The following is a 20,029-nucleotide window of genomic DNA, read 5'->3' on the forward strand; positions in this document are numbered from 1 at the left end:
CATATAAAAATTTGTGAATATTTAGTTTTATCAACAAAGAGTTGGCTCACTTGGTAAGGTTCTTACCTCAGATCTTAGAGGTTTAAGGTTTGGATAATCCTAGCAAGTGAGGATATTTGAGGTAGAGATTCCCTTACCCTCCCCTCTACTCCCAAGTGACTGGCCCGTAAATACTGGACAAAAAATTCGTGAGGGTTGAGGTGTGGTCAGGGTCTTTCTTACCAATTAAAAACTAAAAATTAAAACATGGTGCACTGTTTTTTAAGTAAGATGAACACTATTGAATCGACACCTTTCACAGGTTAAGCTAGCTATGCGGAGGCTAGCCCAGCTCCGCAGGTTATCGCAATTTTTTTTATTTTAGCATGCTTGGTGGAGTTGGTGGGGAACTTACTTTGTGACTTGGAGGTCACAAGTTCGAGCCCCACCAACTACTTTTACTTGAGAGTATGGGAATTTCCTTATCTGCCCCCTCAACTCTCAAACGATGACATGCGGAGCTGAACTAGGTTAATCTGTGAGAGTTGTCGATTAAGTAGGGTCCTTCACCTTAAAAAAAAAATAATAAATTAAAAAATTAAAAATTAAAACATGGTGCACAGTACAGTGAATGTGATATGAGTTGATAATTTATTACAGGGGTACTTTGAATCAAAGGGTTGACTCTAGGATTGATCAGAATATTGAATGTAACCTGTGGCAACTAATAATAGAGCATATAAGAACTAATAGGATTACAAGTGCGATAATATGATACCAAGTATTCCCCCCATTCTTTATTGTTCTACGGAGTATCCACTTTTCATTTTTGTTTGCTCTATTATATTCTAACTTCCTATGAAGTATATAATTTACCCCTTTTACCTCACAATAATTACATTTTCACTTTTATTTTGTACTTTTTTCTTACACGTTATACCCACCCACCCTTTATATTATTTCTGCTACTTTATCATACAAGTAAATTACAAGTTAATATCCTATATAAACAAAATTTGTTTATATCAAGGGTTTTTTTGTAAATTCTTAAGCAAAAACTCCCTTTCTCTCTCCTCTATCACCACTAAACCACCACCAGCACCACCTTCTGACTACCGCACGACCACTAACACCATCATCCGACCATCGCATGACCACTAGCACGACCATCTGACTACCGTACGACCACTACCAGTCTACCACCACCAATCGACCATTGCACGACCATTAGTACCACTAGACGACCGTCACACCTCTGCGAGCACCACCCTTTCCCTAAGGGTTTAGTATGGGCCCACTTTACATGTCCTAATAGGGTGTCTTTTGTTTGGCCAATCGGCCGGCCGGTTTAGACTCTTGATGGTGGTCGAATGGTCGACAAGGCCATGAGAGGGGAGGAGAGACAAAAATAAGTGAAAACAATATTTTGTCAATATAGGATATTAACTGGGTTTTGCTCCTTTATTTGGATTAGAGGTTGTAAGGTGAAATAACAAAATTAATGAAGTTGGCTTATTATTTTCACAACACGAGAAATATAGTACGATTACATTCTTACACCCAATTATCAATTCTCCTTAGTACAAAACTACAATGTTATCTACAGGTAAATAACAAGTTGACTAGACAAGGACAACTTCCTCAAACCCTTTCAAGCACTCAATGACAATGTTTTCCTAAATAACCATCTCATTTTATAGTACAATCCTAGGTGATGACACAAATACGCAAATGCCTTGTGAGATCAAACGCTACGACTTCATGCTCAGGGCCGCAATTACTGAAAAATCGGGCTGTCATCTTTATGTAGAGTCCACTCCTTCACCCTGCTGTTTAGCAAGGTATCTCTCTCTTCTCTCTTTCTGATAAAATGCATGATAACACAGAAGTTGAGTATATGGGTGCAATACCAACTATTACAAAATTTCACAATACTAAAATCATGTTCTATTATAACTCACCCATTCATCTATAACAAGTCCTTCACCAATGATCTTCGGCCCATTGTCCTCTGGTGGCTTCTTGCGTTCTTCAAGCTCCGCCTCTGCCTCCGCTAATTGACGCTTCAATTTTTCAAAAGCCTTGATAAACAGAACAAAAGAATGCAAAAACTGCCTTAGAGACAGACTTGTCTGTGGCGTTAATTGTGCATAAGTCAACATGTGCACATTATGTGTTTTCTGTGTGAGGTAGAGCTAATCATAACTAGCCAGTCACAGCTCAAGCTGGGTTGAGGCTGCTGTTTTTTCAGCCCGACTTGCAGTTTTTTTTTTTTTTTTTGAAGAACCTGACTTGCAGCTTAGGATGGCCTAAATTGTCAGGATTTTTTTGGGGTGCGGTACGGCCCAAGAATTGCTCTTTAGACTGCTTTTGGATTTGGCTTGAATTTACAGGCTTGGGCATCATTTTTGGCCCAAACATTGTCCTGATTAAACATGATCAGCTCTAACAGAGCACTTCTGTAGTTTAAATAAAGAAAACAGAGCACTTACAGCACTGGGACGCTCTGTGTCTAGAAATATAACACGCAGTATCTGTTCTATGGCTACTTGATCCTTCTGCTCATCAAACTGCATAGAAAAGACAAAAAGTTATAAATAATTTGATAAGATTACGCAGTTCAACTTTAATATTACACGAAATGGAAGCACAATGAAAAAAACGTTCAAGAAGATCTAGTCATAAGGCTTCCTTGATTTTAAAACCTGAACCACGTAACATAGCAAACAATCCCATATAACATATGAACAAAGTACGTGAGAAGCATTGCCCTGGCATACTAAGCTTAAGATACTGAACCCAATTCACTACGAAGTATAATTAGAGACAACCTTAAATCAAGCTTTCTTCATTTGAAAATATTGGAAAATGATACTTGAATTTTGCTATTTTGTTTTGTACTCAACAAGAAAGTGTTAGGATGTTTATGGTTCAATATTATTTTTAATTTGTAATATTGTATGGTTTGCTGAGCATAAAATTTTTTTCTTTAACATTTTCTCCATTATACTAGCAATGCTATTCAATCTTTCCTAGATTGGAAGAGCCATGTTTGATTGGATAAAGCAAGTACAAAAATCTAATGGGCTACACATTTTAATTTAGTTGAACAGAATCTATCTATTAGAAGCAACCTTCAAGGCTCAAAAAAATACTATAGCCGGCACCTTTCTCTCAATGGAAACAAGCCAAAATAGCTTGATATTCAAACTTCACCTTCTCTATATAAAAGAACTAGAAAATATAAAGTGTGGAGCTTGAATTTGATCATTGTGTGAGACAGTGAGAGAAGCAAAAACAGTTTTAGAGAATCAAAAACCCCTAAAATTTAAACTTGTTGGTAGACGAAGAAAATAAAAGAGAGGAATCCTTCAAGCAGAAGAAGCAGCAGTGAGAGTGAAGTACATGGCTAGTACAAATAGGAACCCGAGCTTACAATTTACTACTCACTAACAGGAGTAAAATAGAAGGAAAACAGAGGTAAGGGAAGAGAGATTACGGGAGTAAAAAGAAAGGAATACAGACATAAGGGAAGAAGAGAATAAGAAAAATAGACAGGACAGAACAAGAGTGTCAATTATGTTCAACAAAAAAAGGGGTCAGTAATCAACCGACTGAAAGTTGCAGTTCACTTTTTTAGTGGAAATTAGATTCAGCGTGTTTATTAAAAGAAAAGATTTTTTAAGTTTTACCCAACCAAAAAAAAAATAGTTCACAAAATCTGTCTATGCCACTGGTTTCTGCACAATTTCGAGGATAGAGGTCAATGGTCAGACATTTTGTCCCTCCTAAACCTGTCGATCTGACAGAAAAATCACACAAACTATTCAACATAACAGATCCCATCAAGATAAGAGCACCAAACAGCAATTCTGCAGCCCTTAATTTAAATTTGCTAAATATTGTAAGAGAGAAATGATAAGACATCTTCAAATGTAAGACAGTATAGACGCACCATTTCAGGAACATATTCCATTGGTCCTTTCACCTTTAAGCTCATGATTTTGAACTTCACCCTGCTCTTCTGCTCTAACAAGGGTTTTTCATTGTTCTCTGGATGCTCAACAAACTTAAAAACTAGCCGAATTTATGTACAACAAAAGAATACTGATTAGGTTCCCAAAAGAATAGCTACAAGGATATGAAATAAAATATTCAGGCATAAGGGATATATACCAGTTGCAATGAGGCTTTCACCAGGAGCAAGAATAGCTCCTGGTGGACGCATAAAACAACTTTTTGGAGCTGTTGTTTGAAACTGAAACAAAGAATTCAATCATGAGATTCATATTTTGGCTTTGAAGAACTTAACGACTCATCCACACATAAACCACTAAACAGTAGCATAAATTAGCAGATCCAAAATTATTACACCACAAGGGGTACAAATCTGCTGCCTGTGAAATTGTCAGAGGATAATATATTCAAAGTCAGCACCCATACCTTGAAAGCTACGTGAGATTTGCTTGTATTTTTAATCTTTATGGCACTCCTAACCTGCTTGCCAGGTTCATCTGTAAGACGGACAAAGTGGGCATTAGAGCTACACATCTTTATACAAACTTAAATATTATACTTACAAGCGCATAAAATTGGTCCATATAGAAAAAGAAAGTAACCTCTCATCCCTTCCCCATTTAACTGATCCTCCTAGTCTTTCCCTCATTTCCACTTTCCCTATCTAGCTCTCCCTTCCACAAAACCCCAGCTCCCTGAGTCACTCTTGAGCTGGCAATCAGCATTTGCATGCAACCCTGGATCTCCTATGAAGAGCATCAGTGAGCTACAGTAGCACATGGTTCATGCCTATATACAGCAAGGCTCACTCAAGCCTTGTCAAATCTACATGATCAACCCACCTCTTTCATCCCTGCACTCTCCCCCCACAATCCTAAGACCCTGTCCTTTCTCTTTCAACCAGACCCGGTAACTTTTATGTAGCAGTAATAATTGAGTGGTGGAGACACTTATGTGGGTTGACATCCAACTAGTTGTGACCACTGAAGATAAAAAGTGCGCTATTTAGTAATCAGACAAATATGCAAGGAGCTCTCAAGGAAGATATAAACAGGTTAAACAGCCTCCTTTAATGAGTGATTGACAGTTTGCACATCTAGTCACAGAAACTCCAGAGAAATTTGGTTGCAGTAATGTTGGGTTTGAGATGATTCAGTGTAGGAAGTAGAGAGAGAGGTTTGGTTTAAAAAAGTAACTAGTAATGCCTTTCAATGACATTATATCATCGGTATTCTCATATGTGAACATATACACTTCTTTCCTAATCAACAGAACTTGTAAAGAATTTTGAGAATCAAATGCAAGCCTTGGACATACACCGCCATGCATGTAAAATTGCACATATGCATGGCCTTCAGCAATAACCCTAGTAAACACATCACACATGCACGCAGTTACACAAAGTGAAAGAGAGCATAGAAACACCAAAATAAAAAAAAAAATCTGGACATAAATCTGAATACTGATCTATGAGCACAACTCAAGATGAACGAAGAAGATAACTTTTCAGACAGCATAGCGATAAATGAGAAGGCATTCCCAGCTATAGAAACAGATCTTTGCATCAAGCGATATGTTGTCATAACTCATCAGTGTAGATCCTAACCAGAACGGAAAAAGTCTTCTTGTGGCTGCAAGCAATATCATCGTAAAGAAACAAAAGGACAAACTGACAAGTAAAATCACAGAGATACCCAAGTGAATGAACTTACACTACAACTCTCAATTTAAGATGTTTAGGAAAAAAAAAAAGGCACTTACTGAGTCTATTGTAACTACAACTCAAGTGAACAAAGTTCACAAACTGAGACTACAACTTCCAAGAAAATGACACACAACAGACCAAGGGCATAATCATCTTAGCCAAATAGATATTACCATATTAACTACAGAAAGGAATAAGATTTGACAAAACTAAACCAAATGCTAATTTAGTAGGCAGGGTATCTGCATAGAATATAAGGCCTTTCCCAATATACCAAAAAAAAAAAAAAAAAAAATAACGTTGCCCCTTCTTCGTATCTGCCTCTCGCAAGCCATCAGAGCAGGCCCTGTCCCCTGCTACAATTTTACTGTGGTGTGGTTAGGACAATTAGTAGGTGAAGCAGATCAGGAAGAGCAAAGAGATTGATAAACAAGAGAGCAAGACAGGGTGAGCGGCAAAGAAAGATTGCATCTACCCTTTTCAGAAGGATGGCGTGAATCAGGTCACTGATGTGCTGATAATGGCAGTGGCCTGGCTCCAGCCGATGATGGATGTTGGGACCCCCCTAGTTTTCTAATCCATATTCGATAATTAAAATGAGAATAAAAATCACCATTTGAGATCCTTTCATACGCAGAAAAACCCGTGGATTCACATTCACTCACCATCTCAGAGATCTTTCCTGCAATTCTTCTATCAAGAAAAATTGATATTTCACCATGAGCAGTGTAGTGTGTCAGAGCTTATTTACACTTGTGAAGTAAGAAAGCAGAGTTTGTGACTTTATGTAATCTAGTGAAGTAGCAAAACTAGTAATACTATATTGTGTGCATTAAACAGCAAAAACAAGCATTAATCCCAAACGGATTTGGGGTCAGCTAACATGAAGCATCATTCGAAACCATCAGCGAAATGTTCAAGTAGACAAAGTAGCATCTGAAAATAAAAGCAGAGTAAGCTAGAGTAGAGAAAACATAAGGGTTTAGATAATGAGGGTGACAAACAAAACTCAAACAAGTAGTGTTATATATAATAGGTTAATTATTATGAGTGGAAAAAAAAAATAACATATACGAAAACATGGTAGAGATATGAAAATTAAATGAAAAGATCTGGAAAAAGGGAAAAAATAAAACATAAGTGACATCAATAAGTTAGTAAAACACAAGGATTAAAGTAAATGAAAGTGTATGAAACGTTTTGTCGTGATCAAAGCATATATTCTTAATAGTATCCATTATTCGAATAAAAACCAAATCCAATCCAATCCAAACCAAATTAATAATACAAATCTAATTATTTATTTATTTATTTATTTATTTATTTTAATCAAATCAGATCAGATTGAAATATATTGAAAAATCGAATTTTATCGAATTGAAGGGATATAGATCCAAATATACCAAACAAACAAAATTATTCCAGAAGTCTAATATTATTTTTTAAACTACTTGAATTTAATAACATACAATACAAAATCACAACTTCGCTACTTTAATCTTTCCTAAGACATTTCGGGATTTTGAACCAATGTAAACCTATTAGTAATATTTTGTTTTTTTTTTTTTTTTTTAATGTGTTAACACAAAACGGATAATTTGCCTGAATAAAATGGTATAATAACAACAGCAGCAACAAAGCTTTAGTCCTAAAATAACTTAGGGTAGGCTAACATGAATCGTTTATAAGGAACCGTCCGAAAAGGATAAAGAGCATAGCAACATAATCAATTGAAAAAAAAAGTTGAGAATTTTTATTTTAGTTTAGATTTTAAATAGGATCCAAATTACCGAAGTCTAATTCAGATTGGATTTAGTGAAAATTCAGATTGGACTTAGTGAAAATTCAGATTGGACTTAGTGAAAATTCAGATTGGATTTAGTGAAAATTCAGATCGAATTGGACTCAACTTTTGAAAGCCAAATTTTAACACAAATCGGACCCAAATCCAAACCGAACACCTAATCGACACCTCTGTATATTCTCTCCTTCCACTCAACCCCATCCAACGTCATATTTTCCTCAATTCCCAATAAATTCATATCACTCCAAGTTTTCTTTGGTCTACCACTAACCCTCACGATCCCATCATTATGCCACTCTTTGAGCCTCATAGCCGGTGCATCACTAGGTCAACATGTTACCGTTTACATGAACAAGCTACCTCAAGATATCCTTCTCTTAATTAATCAATAGATGTAAATTCTACTTGATTACTAATTACCTCATTCCAAAACCGATCCTTTCTAATATGACCATACATCCATCGTAGCATACGCATCTCTACCACATTCATCTTATGAATGTACTTCGTAAATAATGTTTCATGACTTAACGCTCTATACCATATATAGGAAGGTTTAATTGTCGCACAGTAGAAATTTCCCTACAATGGGGCAAGCCAAAATCACATAGGCCATAGGGTTAACCACATGGGAACCTATCACCCACTGCTTTGATTTTGTGATCAACATCTCCATCCAATTCCCTATATGTTTGAATAATTCATCATAGATAGTTAAGAATTCGGAACCTTTACAAAATACTCACATCTAAATACACCACCCCTAGGAGATCTCCCTTGCCTTCCAACTTCTTATTGCACTAAATTTACACTACAGATATTTTGTTTTACGTAAAGCCTTGCAAATTCTATCTCCACAATTCCAACTTGTTTTCCACACCTTGCTTCCTCTCATCAATAAAAAAAAATACTTCGTATCATCCAAAAACATCATGCACCATAGTAAATTTTCTAGGATTGAGCGCTTCAATTCGTCCATAACTATCCCAAAAAGAAAGGGGCTAAGTGTAGACCCTTTATGTACTCCAAACATTATAGGGAACTCTTTTATCTTCCGAACAATTATTTGCACACTTGGCTAAAACCCTTACACATATCCTTAATGGTGCTAACATATTTCCGTAAAATATCTTTCCTTATTAACGCCCACCAAAGCACTTCTCTTCGTACCTTATTGTACGCCTTCACCAAATCAATGAAAACCTTGTGTAATTCCTTTTTTCTTATCCTAATAGCTCTCCACTAGTTATCTTATGAGTTGAAATGCCTCCACTACTCCACAATTGATCTTCCTAGCATAAAGCCAAATTGGTTCTCCACGACCTTCCTCTTTATCCTTTGTTTAAACACTTGTTTCCAACTCACACTCATCTATGAATAATTGCTAACTACAACCATTGCCTAATTTAAATTTTAGCTTTCTCGTAGGCCTTCACCAAATCAATGAAAACGTTGTGTATTTCTTATCCCAATAGTTCTCCAATAGTTATCTTATGAGTTGAAATGCCTCCACGTCCACAATTGATCTCCCTAGCATAAAGCCAAATTAATTCTCCACAATCTTCACACTCCTCTTTATCTTTTTTTTAAACACTTGCTCCCACAATCCTCACACTTATCTATGAATAATTGCTAACTACAACCATTGGCTAATTTAAATTTTAGCTTTCTGAAAACTACAATCAAGTTTTTGGAATTCAGCAAAAGTCACGCTGATTTTCTAGTTGCCACTTTATAATGGATGAGATAGGAGTATAGGACTAGTGCGCGTAAACTAATGTGAAGCTCATCATCATGCTTTTTATGTACAACCTATCAAATTAAAGACCTCAAATCTGAAAATAACAACGATACCATATAGATCCTCAGTCAGAACCTTACTAGATGAGATGAATCTGGAAGATGGCCACATTTTCCATCAAGAATAATTTTCAACATGAACACAAACTAGTAACGATTTTAACATTAATTTTCACCAAAATAACCTTTTATATAGTGATTTTCCCCCATCATTCACCGCTAGATCGAATTAGTGTGGTCTGAGAATTCAAAAGACAATCGACTACATTTTCATTCAATGTAACAATTATATGCACAAATCTGAAACTAGCATATGTGTCTATCATTACTCTGTCAAATCTTCGTACTTATGGTTATTTAGCCATAATTTCACAACTTGTTTGGTATGTGGTAATAAATGGTGAAATGTAATTATCGTTATCAGGAAATTCTCATGCCATCAAGGTCATGATTATCCATCCCCAAATCATTTTCTTCATAACTTTTCAAAACCATCGATTACCAATTAATAGGTGGTATTCAGTAATAAATATGAAGAAAAATATAAGTTTAAGGTTAGACTTTCATTACCAAGGTAATAAACTAGCCTTGTCTTACAAATTAAACACAAAAATAATTACTGTTCCCACAAATTATGATTGCTTATCAAGCGGACCGTCAATGTATGTATGTTACACAATGAGATGCAAATGCATGAAGCTTGCTACAAACCAAAGTTCTCACATGAAATAGCTTCCTAACAAGCTTGTATTGCTTCAGACAGGCAAAGCCCAATTCTTTCTGCAAAACAATTCCCGCCATAATTTGAAAATTCCATTATCAATTGTTGTGCGACATGTGCACTAGAACTTATATTGCATTCAAAGACTCGTGGTAGCTGCTAAGTAAAGGCTTAAAATGACTCATGGCATATAGTGAAATCTAACCTATATAAAGTTAAACAAGATTTAAAATATTTTCATTCAAGAAGTTAGACCAGTAAATACACTTAATACTCTTATCAAACAAGTCAAGTTAGAGTCAAATGTCTGGACTATGTCTAATCAAACGGGAGAGGTAAACGACAAGAGACCCTTAGCCGGTTTATCTTTGGCAGAAACATCAACACAGCCTATCATTACTCCATGCAGCACGCAGCACGCACCCTCAATCAAAGTATGGAACCTTCCTTAATCCGATACGACAGAATTTGGAACATGCAACGCGCACTCAATACTCTAACATTATTTCATGCTTTTATTAACTCATACAGTGGACATATTCCAGATAAGCACAATTTTAGGTGAATAAACTGAAGCTTTCGAATGACATCTTGTGGTGAATTTATAAAACTCAGACCAAATACTCATCCAACGTCTACCAAATACCAACACTCAATCAAAGTCCTAGCAATGTGAATATTTGAGATCAAAATTCATACAATGTGCAACCCTATTTACATGAAAAACAACTGTATTTTCTCAAATTTCACAAGAATATATTCACCTAAATTTGTTAAAATTAAAAATAAAAATAAAAATTCATGATCATGCAATAAAACAAAACCCCAATTCACAAAAGTGCTCAAAAAACTAAAAAAAATCACAAAATTTAAAATTAAAAAAATTAAAAAAAAAATAATAATTCAATTAGTGAAAACTGAGTCAAATGAGAGAGAAAGAGAGTATACAAGGGAAATAGAGCTTGTTGGAGGGATCAAGGCGAAGACGGCGTCGAGTAGGAAGCAAAGATCTAGCAACAGAAGTAACAGAAGGAGCAGCAGGTTGAGAATTTGAGCCTTCACCATTGTTATTGCTGTGATTATGACCACTTTGCATCATTACAGAATTAGCAGAAGTTACAGAAGAAGATGAAATTGAGGGATTATTTTGACGAAATGGGATCTTAAAAAGACCCCAAACTTTTCCTCCTCCTTCAGATCCTTCCTCAGTTATCGCCATTTTTACACCATTTAAAAAGCTTCAATTTTGATTATTTTTCCTTCAATTTTTTTGGGTTTTCTTTTGTTGGTTTTAAATTGAAATGGGTTTTTTCAATTTTGGAAGAGGAGAGAGAAAATGGAGTTGAAGAAGACTTTTTGGTTTGAGTTGTTTCTGCTTTTTCTTCAACTTTGGAGAGAGAAAGGGGAAATGGTGGGCCGGGGAGTGGGGAAGATGATGATGATGACTGTGTGAGGGAGGGGATTGCGGTTTTAGACTTTAACTTTCTACTAATCCAATTCCAATATTTGGTTTCAAAAATCAAAACTTTTGATTTTTTTAATTATTCAACATTGTTTGAAATTAGAATTGTATTAAAATACACCATTTTAGGTGGTATTTTGTGCAATAAAACTAGTTAAAAATGATGAGGTGAGTGGTATTGGTTGTTGAAAAATTGTTTGTAGAAACTTGAGATTTTAACTAATTTGTTGTGTTCAAAAAAAATATATTATATATTTAATTCGGTGGAAGTTGAGAGGCTAATTAGGTTAGTTATGGGAAGTAAAGATATATAATTCGATGTTTGGATTTAATTTGTGTCTTGTCATGATAATTCAATTTATGTTTGGATTTAATTTGTGTCTTGTCATGATAATTCAATTTATGACAACGGATAACAAGTTATCATAATTGATAAACAAGGTGCAAAGTAAATGGTTAAATACATATAGGTGATACTTGAACGAATCTTATTTTAACAAATATGAAAAGGTAGTATTTATGGAGTTGAATGTCGAATAAATAGCGTTGAAATTGAAAAAGACAAATGGAAAGGTAGTTGAAAAATGAAAGTTGGTAGAGATTGAGAGGTACATTTACAAGCTAAAATTGACAAGTTATAAATTAGTTTAAACCACCAAAATTTAATAAAACTGAAGTTGAAAGTAAGCTTGCAAAGTCTTCTAATTTAACTCGAAGGTTGTTTTCATATATTGATTGAAGTGCTTGATTACTAACTTTAAAGGAATAATTAGGTGGCCTAAACGTTTGTTACTTTTCTCTTGTAATATAATTAGCAATTTTATACTTAAATTGGTATGTTATCTTAATTTTAGTAGGTATAACTGTTACAAAGTGAAAAAGAATAATTTTAACGGCATAAATATAATAATGGTCACAACTTGTGTAGGTTTTTGTGCCACATCCAATTTTCAAGATATGATCATTATAAATTAATAATTACTCTTTCAATGATAAGCCGCAACTTTTATAGTTCAGATTATCGGTCCAAATAGTACACGTGATTATTGGATATTGTTTGGAACACTTAAATTTGCCAAGCCTGCAAAGCAACATTACAAGCCCAAAAAACTCATTGATGCTATTGCTTTAATAGTATATAGCAATTAGTAGCATAAACTAACCAATCAAGCTATAAGCTTTATAATCAACAACTAGTTGCATAGCCAATATTGCCATGTAATATAAATTGCATCACATTGCTGGAAAATGGTTCAATATTTTGATAAATTTCTAGTAAAATCAACTTTTGGTATTTGTCTTGAGGTAAATGGACATATATGTATAGTACTATATAACATTTAAATAAAGGAAAACTTTGAAAAAGAAAATAAAAAAACCTAGTTCATGTTTTGAACTAGTAAATAAAGACTCGAAACTCCAAAACATGAAATATAGTGTGGAAATTGCAAAAGGCAAAGCCAACAAAATATGAAAATTAAAAGGGTACATTCATCATGTCATGAGTAACTACTACGGAGTACATTAAAATTTTGGTTTGCCAACAATTAGCTAAGCTCATTCGTTTTTAGGTAATCATGGTGTACCTTAATAATCTCTCTGATCATCACTTTATGTCATGTATGGAAAATTTTATATGGTAACAATTAAGTGGTTAAATACCAAACTTTAACCTTAGATGGAAGAGAATGTATAAGGTCCAACGCAATTAAGCTCATTCCTCTAAGAAGAATTGTGCTTAGATGGAGAGACACTACTACAAAAAAAGCCTTAGAGAACGGTTGAAATAGGCTTTATAGAACGCCTTAGGACCGTTCTTCTGCTAAGTGATGTATAAAGTATATAGATCGGCTCAATGAAGCGTTCTGTATACTAGGAAATAGAGAACGGTCATCAGTCATAACTGTTCTCTTTTCCCTTCTTGAAATTAGAAAATGATGAAGAAATACAGGACACTTATATACAGGTTAATTTAGCTTTTTAATTTATTTTTTAAAAAAAAAAAGAGATTAGAGAACGGTTGCCTTAGGTGACCGCTCTCTTTGTAGGTGTAATATACAACGGTTAGGCTATATTAAAATAACCATTACACTAATTAATGATAATATATATATATATATTTCCTGTAAAAAAAATCTGCATCCATTTCCTGCATAAAAAACCTTTCTACTGTCATATATATGTACAATTCAAACAATCTATTCATCCGTTCAAAATACGTTCTATACATATACGAGAAATAAAATCAAAACACCTCTCTAATGTTGATTAAAAGAAATACAAAATTAGGTATTGATATCATTGAGCTACAGTTCACACAGATGGCCATCGTCTTCATCATTTGGTGCTGGCATCCGGTCATATATATATGAGATCCACCTCCCCCTAAACTCGTCAATCATTAATTGAGAATATGTAGGAGCTGAGGAACTTTGTCAAAGTACTACAAGACAATGTAAAAATTATATGCAAGTTAATATGCAATAAAGTAATCCAATAAATATAAGGTCGAAATTTTCCTCCAATTAAAATGTTTGAGATTGATGACACAAGACCAGTAACCTAAATTCCATATCAACAAACAACAAGACTAAAATAAAATTGTGTCCATTTATACCATCTACTTTTTCTTTCTAAGTTGTAGATTACATTTAAATAGTATGATTATCCATAATCGTAATTGAAGTGTGAAAATCATGTTATTACCTGACACATGCCTATTTCAGCAATTTTATTAACTGTACCATGCCTTTAAAATTTGAACATTCTTTGATCATAGTTCCCTAACATGAATTGGTAGCTTTGATAGAGCCTCTGCAAAGTTTAAATGGAAGTAGAAGTTTCAGAGCTATAATGCTAAAAACATGGGGAAAAAAATAAGGGGAAATAATTTAGTACCTGTAGTAGATGCATCTTTTTGCTTTAGTTCAGAAGTATTTAAGTTCTAAATAAATTGTCTTCCACAAAAAATGTCTCCCTTCAATGAAGAAAAGAAAAAAATTGGGAGCATTTCAGGGGCACAAGAACAAATATGGTCAGAATTGAAGGAAGTGTATCAAAGTTACACATGTGAAATACATGATATATTAATTTTGATAAATAAAACCAAGTATCCTACTGGTGAGTAATCCTGGGCACCGTGCCGGGCCGTGCCGCCGCGGGCCATGCCTGGCGGGCCACGGGCTGGTTCGTGCCGTGCCGATCGTGCCGGCGGGCCCAGGATTTCGTATCGTGCCGTGCCGGCCATTTTCACAGGCCAGCCCACGGCACGGCACGACCCTCGTGCCTGGCGGGCTCGTGCCGGCCTGCGGGCTGGCAGCGGGCTGGTGCAGTTTTTAAATAATTTTTTTTTTTTATATGACAACATTATAAATTAATAAGTTTATAATGTATATAAGTTATAAAATTATAATTGTAAGTTTTATAAGGTAACTTATAAGTTTATAACTTATAAGTTATAAGTTATTAAGTTATGAATTTTATAATTATAAGTTGAATATTTATGTTTTATAATTTGTATATTCAATATTTATATTTATATATTTACTTTATACTATTACTTTAAAATTTAATGTTTATGATTTATTAGTAATTGGTATAATTTTATTTTATTTTAATATGAATTTACAAATTGTAACAAAACGGGGAAAAAAGGCAAATTGGACTTTGGATGTGAATAATGCGTACTTTATATTATTATTACTTGAGTTGAGAAAATTGTACAATGATAACAATGATAAAAATCATACAATGATGGTATTAAACAAAAATTGGAAAATGATAAAATTGATATTTTTAAAATCGTACAATATACAATAATTGTCTATTCTTCTTCTCCTTCTTCTTGCTCGTCTTCGTCTTCGCCTTCGCCTTCAAGGTCATCGGCTAGTTGCATAGATTGGGAACTAGCCGAACCCGAACCGGAAGCGGAGGTTCCTTCTTCGTTGTCGTTGTGGTCGTAAGAACGGTCTTGTGAGCGATTTTCCGCATCCAACCAATCTTTGAAACACACGCACATTTCTAGTGTTTCGGGTTTTAGACTTGTTCTTCTATCGTCTAAAACCCTTCCGGATGCGCTGAAAGCTCGTTCGGAGGCGACGGAGGAAACTTGGATAGCAAGAATGTCTCGTGCCATTGCCGCCAAAGTTGGATGCTTCGAGCTTTGTTGTTTCCACCATGCAAGGAGGTCGAGGCTGTTTATCTCATCGTCGTCCATGCCTTTGGTGAAGTCGTAACTCAGGTACATCTGCAACTCCGAGACGTCGCTTTGCGTTCTCCTGATTGATGAATCACCTGAAAACCTTGAAATCAAGTTAGTAGCTTGTGAAAATAAATGTTTGGCCTTCTTACTTACGTTTTTGGATGGTTGGGAAGGCCCTGAGCGAGGAACGGTGCCATATTTGGCTTCATAGACTCTATATAAAGCAAAAAACTGATCCTTCACATTAGTCTTATAGTTTTCTACATCATCGTCAAGAAACATGCATTGAAAGTAAATGTCAACTAACATAAATGTGTTTTCATACTTTTGCCTAGGATCTAATATGGAAGCAAAAATATAAATCAAAGGAATCTCACTATAATATTTACGCCACTTTTTTTCCATTGCTGGAAGATACTGATCATAATCACTTTGATGGCGATGATCAGCGAAAAGTTGGGCGAGTAAGCATGCATTAGAAAGAAAGTTTTGAGCACAAGGATTGTAAACAGTAGAAAAACAATACGTCATGTTATATAATAACTGTAAAAATTGCATATATCTTTCACAGTTTTTCCAATCATCATCATACAAAGCATTTTGTGGAAATTTTTGGTTGTAAAATAATGTTAACGGGCCCTTGTACTCAATTGCCTTTGTTAACATGTCATAGGTGGAATTCCACCTAGTTGGGCAATCGGTTCTAATTTTTATTACCCTTATCTTTTGTTGTTTTAGAAAACTCTTCCATTCTTGGTATCTCATGTTAGAGCTATTAATAGACATAATAGCATCTCTGATTTTGCTGTAGTATGGGCCAATTGCCCGAACTCCATCCTGTACACATAAGTTAAGTACATGGCAAACACATCTAGTATGAAGAGCTTCACCGTCTAATAGTACATCGGTTAAGTTTTGTTTGATAAGATTAGCTGTGTATGTCATAGAGGTTGCATTATCAAAAGTCATAGACATCATTTTATCTCGAAGGTTGTATTCGTCTATTGCTTGCATTAAATGGTGAGCAATGTTAATGTCGGTGTGTGGGTATTCCAGCATTTTGAAATGTATTATTCTTTTTTGAAACATCCATTGATCATCTACCCAATGGAAAGTCACACATAAATAGTGATATTTATAACCACTATCCCAAGAATCGGCTGTTAAAGATACTCTACAGTTAAGGTTACTCAATTCGGCTTGTAACCGGACTTTGTACTCTAGGAAATTTTTCATTGCGGCGGAACGAACGGTTTTCCTAGAGATTCTTTTATGTTGGGGTTGTAGTGCTTTGTTAATGTAGGTGTTGAATGCGTCACTTTCCGAGAAAAGAAAAGGTTGTTCGGCGTGTACTATCATTTTTCCTAGTTCATCCCTATCCCTCTCATAGTTGTATGTAAAGCCGTATGGATGGAATTGGGAAATTTTGGGCTGGGTTGGATCACTAGCTGGTTTTGCACAAGCTTTCATGTGTCTAGATAAGTGTCCCGTCCCGTTTTTGGTAACTGCCGTGAATACACTATTACATGTTTTACATTTTGCCCATTGTTCACCATCTTTACTTAGGACAAAATAACGTCATACCTCACTCCTTCGGTTTTTCAAAAGTAGCATCTCAGTTTCGGTTAACCATTCATGATGTGTGTGATGGTTAGTAGTGAGACTAGTGGGAGTGGCAGTAGAAGGGGTAGAACCGGAGGGAATTCGGGTACTTTCTTGGCTACCTTGGCTAGAACAATAGTTTTGTTGATCACCGATATAATTAGGTGGAAATTGGTATGGTGGTAGTGGAAATTGGTTTAGTGGTGGTGCTGGAAATCCCGACGTATTATATGGCTCATAGCCCGGGGGGAAGTAAATGGGGTCATTGGTTTGACTCGTAATTTGGGGGCTCGTTGTATTTGGTGGTTCCCTAGAACTACTACTACGGATAAGTCGGCCTTTCCCCCTAGACCTAGATGATGGGTTGTTCGATGCCATAATTAACAATTAATTTTTTAATAAAAAGTGGTTAACTATAATAATAATAATTAATAACAACAATTTTAACAATAAAAATATCAATAATAATAATTAATAACAACAACTATAACAATAACAATAACAACAAAAATAAATAATAACAACAATTGTAACAATAATAATAATTAATAACAACAATTATAACAACAACAATAACAATTAACAACAATAATAATTAAACAAGATTATTCTAATAATAACAATAAAACAATAATAAATTTAAGATTAGTTTAGATCTTACAACCGTGCTTCAACGCTCCACTAATTACGATTACGAACTTTTTAATTTTTTCCGATATTAGGAAAATAATTAGAGAATTTAAGAGAATAATTAGAGAATTTAAGAAAATAAGGATTATTAGAGATTTAGAGAATATAAGAGATAAGAAGAAGAGATTGTGATTTTGTGATTTGGGAATGAAATGGAGGTGAGTATTTATAGAATTTTTGGGGAGCAAATTGGCAAAAAACTAGCCGTTTTTTTGGCTTATTAGAGCTAGAATAAACGGTAACATTACCGTTGGCCCGCGGGCCGTGCCTGCAGGCCATGCCCGTGCTCGTGCCTGGGAATTCTCAACCCTATCCGTGGCACGGGAGTTGAACTTCGTGCCGTGCCGTGCTTGAATTCGGGTCGTGCCGGGCTGCGCCGAACGGCGGGCCGTGCCGGGCGGCACGCGGGCCAACCCGGCCCGTGCCCAGGTTTACTGGTGAGTGGTGATTGTAATCTGATAAATCATTCTTTATCATTCACTACTTAACAAATATAAATGCATGCTTAAGAATCTTTTGTGGGAGCTAATGTTTAATGTAACATGAATATGAAACTATTGTCGTTGCTTTGGACACGGGATATAAGGGGATCGATAATCCCTAGTCCTTTTTACTCTTTGTTTAGATTGAAGGAAATGGAGGGAAAGGAAAGGAATGAAGGGAAATAGAGGAAAGGAGTATCTTTCATTTGGATAACAAATGAAAAAGGAAGGGAATTGGAGGATTAAATAATAAGAATTTATCTCTCCAACAATGAGTTTAATTTTAAAAATTAAAATTAAACCTCACGAAAATTTTGTTATAATTTGCTTAATGCACAATAATGAAAGACATAACTAACATAATGTGTACCCATTTATCACAATCCTCATTATCATATTTGCAATTCAATGTTTACAAAAATACATAGAAACAAAGATATGAATAAGGTTTATACTCTTTATAATTGATAAATTTTACCTTTTAGATCAAAATGATTTATGCCAATTCACATATCTCATGCAATATCCTTCTTGTGTATTTTTGTTTTAATCAAGCTAATAAAACATACTCTCTCAATCCCATAACTAATGTTGTCATAGAACATAAAAATCAAGTTTACAATCATCCCTATTGTATATCTTTATCTATAAATGATCAAAAATTACACCAATATAAATAAAAGTTATGAATATCTATTTAGGGGCCGTTTGGTTCATGAAATATATGAATGAGGTATAGGTTTGGTTGATGATTGAATATACAAATATCTATTTAAACTCATGCCATATGTTTGGTTGATGATTAAATAAATTATATAAGTATAAATTTTAAACCCATACCTCAATCCCTAAGTTATGGGGTTTGAAAACCCAAAAAGATATATGGATTTGACAATTTGACCCATACCAATACTTCAAGTACTATAACAAATGAAAGAAGGAAAAATTCATTCTAAAATTGAAACAAACATACACTTGATATTAAGAAGGTATTTTAAGAACTCGATAGAGGTCTTTAGTCTCCATGCTTGCATTCGACGTACATATATATACTATTAGAACTCAAATATATTTTCGCATCACTTGATAGTAAGTAATTATTGATAATACCTACAATATCCTGAGTTGGGGCTAAAATTTCTCTTTCTTGTAAGTATTTTGTATTCCATAAATAAACCAAATAAGAAGGATAAGAACTTTCGATGATAGCTTCAACCAAATTAGATGCTTTCAACATTGCTCTTTCATCGATCATTGATAACTATAATTCCTTCACCATAATTTGGCTCCCATAACTTATCATCTCCAACTAAATATTATTTAATAAATCTATAGATTTTCTTTCAAGGGTAAAGCTAAGCTACTTATCACCTGTATTTGAATATATACATTCAATTTCATTTAGCATATAATTTTAAATCAAGACCCGTAATAAAGGCCTTGTTCACTTCACATCAAAAAAATAATATTCAGTAAAAATAATTTCAGTTCAGTAAAAAAATTTCAGTTCAACAAAAATAAGTTCAGTTTAGTAAAATTAAGTTCAGTTCAGTAAAAATAATTTCA

The 20,029-nt window shown here is 34.6% G+C and overlaps 1 protein-coding gene and 1 long non-coding RNA gene across 2 annotated transcripts; both read right to left on the bottom strand.

The window, feature by feature from the left end:
- Positions 1-1,464: 1,464 nt before the first annotated feature.
- On the bottom strand, positions 1,465-11,502 carry LOC110687204 (vesicle-associated protein 4-2-like). The gene is made up of 7 exons (XM_021863815.1): positions 10,975-11,502; positions 4,423-4,493; positions 4,156-4,237; positions 3,935-4,056; positions 2,472-2,549; positions 1,941-2,060; positions 1,465-1,841 (listed from the first exon to the last, which is right to left on the bottom strand). Exons 1-7 carry the CDS (start codon positions 11,243-11,245, stop codon positions 1,782-1,784), a joined length of 804 nt encoding a protein of 267 aa, XP_021719507.1. The 5' UTR covers positions 11,246-11,502; the 3' UTR covers positions 1,465-1,781.
- A 2,112-nt stretch (positions 11,503-13,614) lies between these two features.
- LOC110687066 lies at positions 13,615-14,543 on the bottom strand. The gene is made up of 3 exons (XR_002504386.1): positions 14,387-14,543; positions 14,195-14,302; positions 13,615-13,931 (listed from the first exon to the last, which is right to left on the bottom strand). It is a non-coding gene; the product is annotated as an uncharacterized LOC110687066 (long non-coding RNA).
- Between the last annotated feature and the right edge of the window lie 5,486 nt (positions 14,544-20,029).

This window comes from Chenopodium quinoa, unplaced genomic scaffold (genome assembly GCF_001683475.1).
Source record: "Chenopodium quinoa cultivar QQ74 unplaced genomic scaffold, ASM168347v1, whole genome shotgun sequence".
NCBI lineage: Eukaryota > Viridiplantae > Streptophyta > Magnoliopsida > Caryophyllales > Amaranthaceae > Chenopodium > Chenopodium quinoa.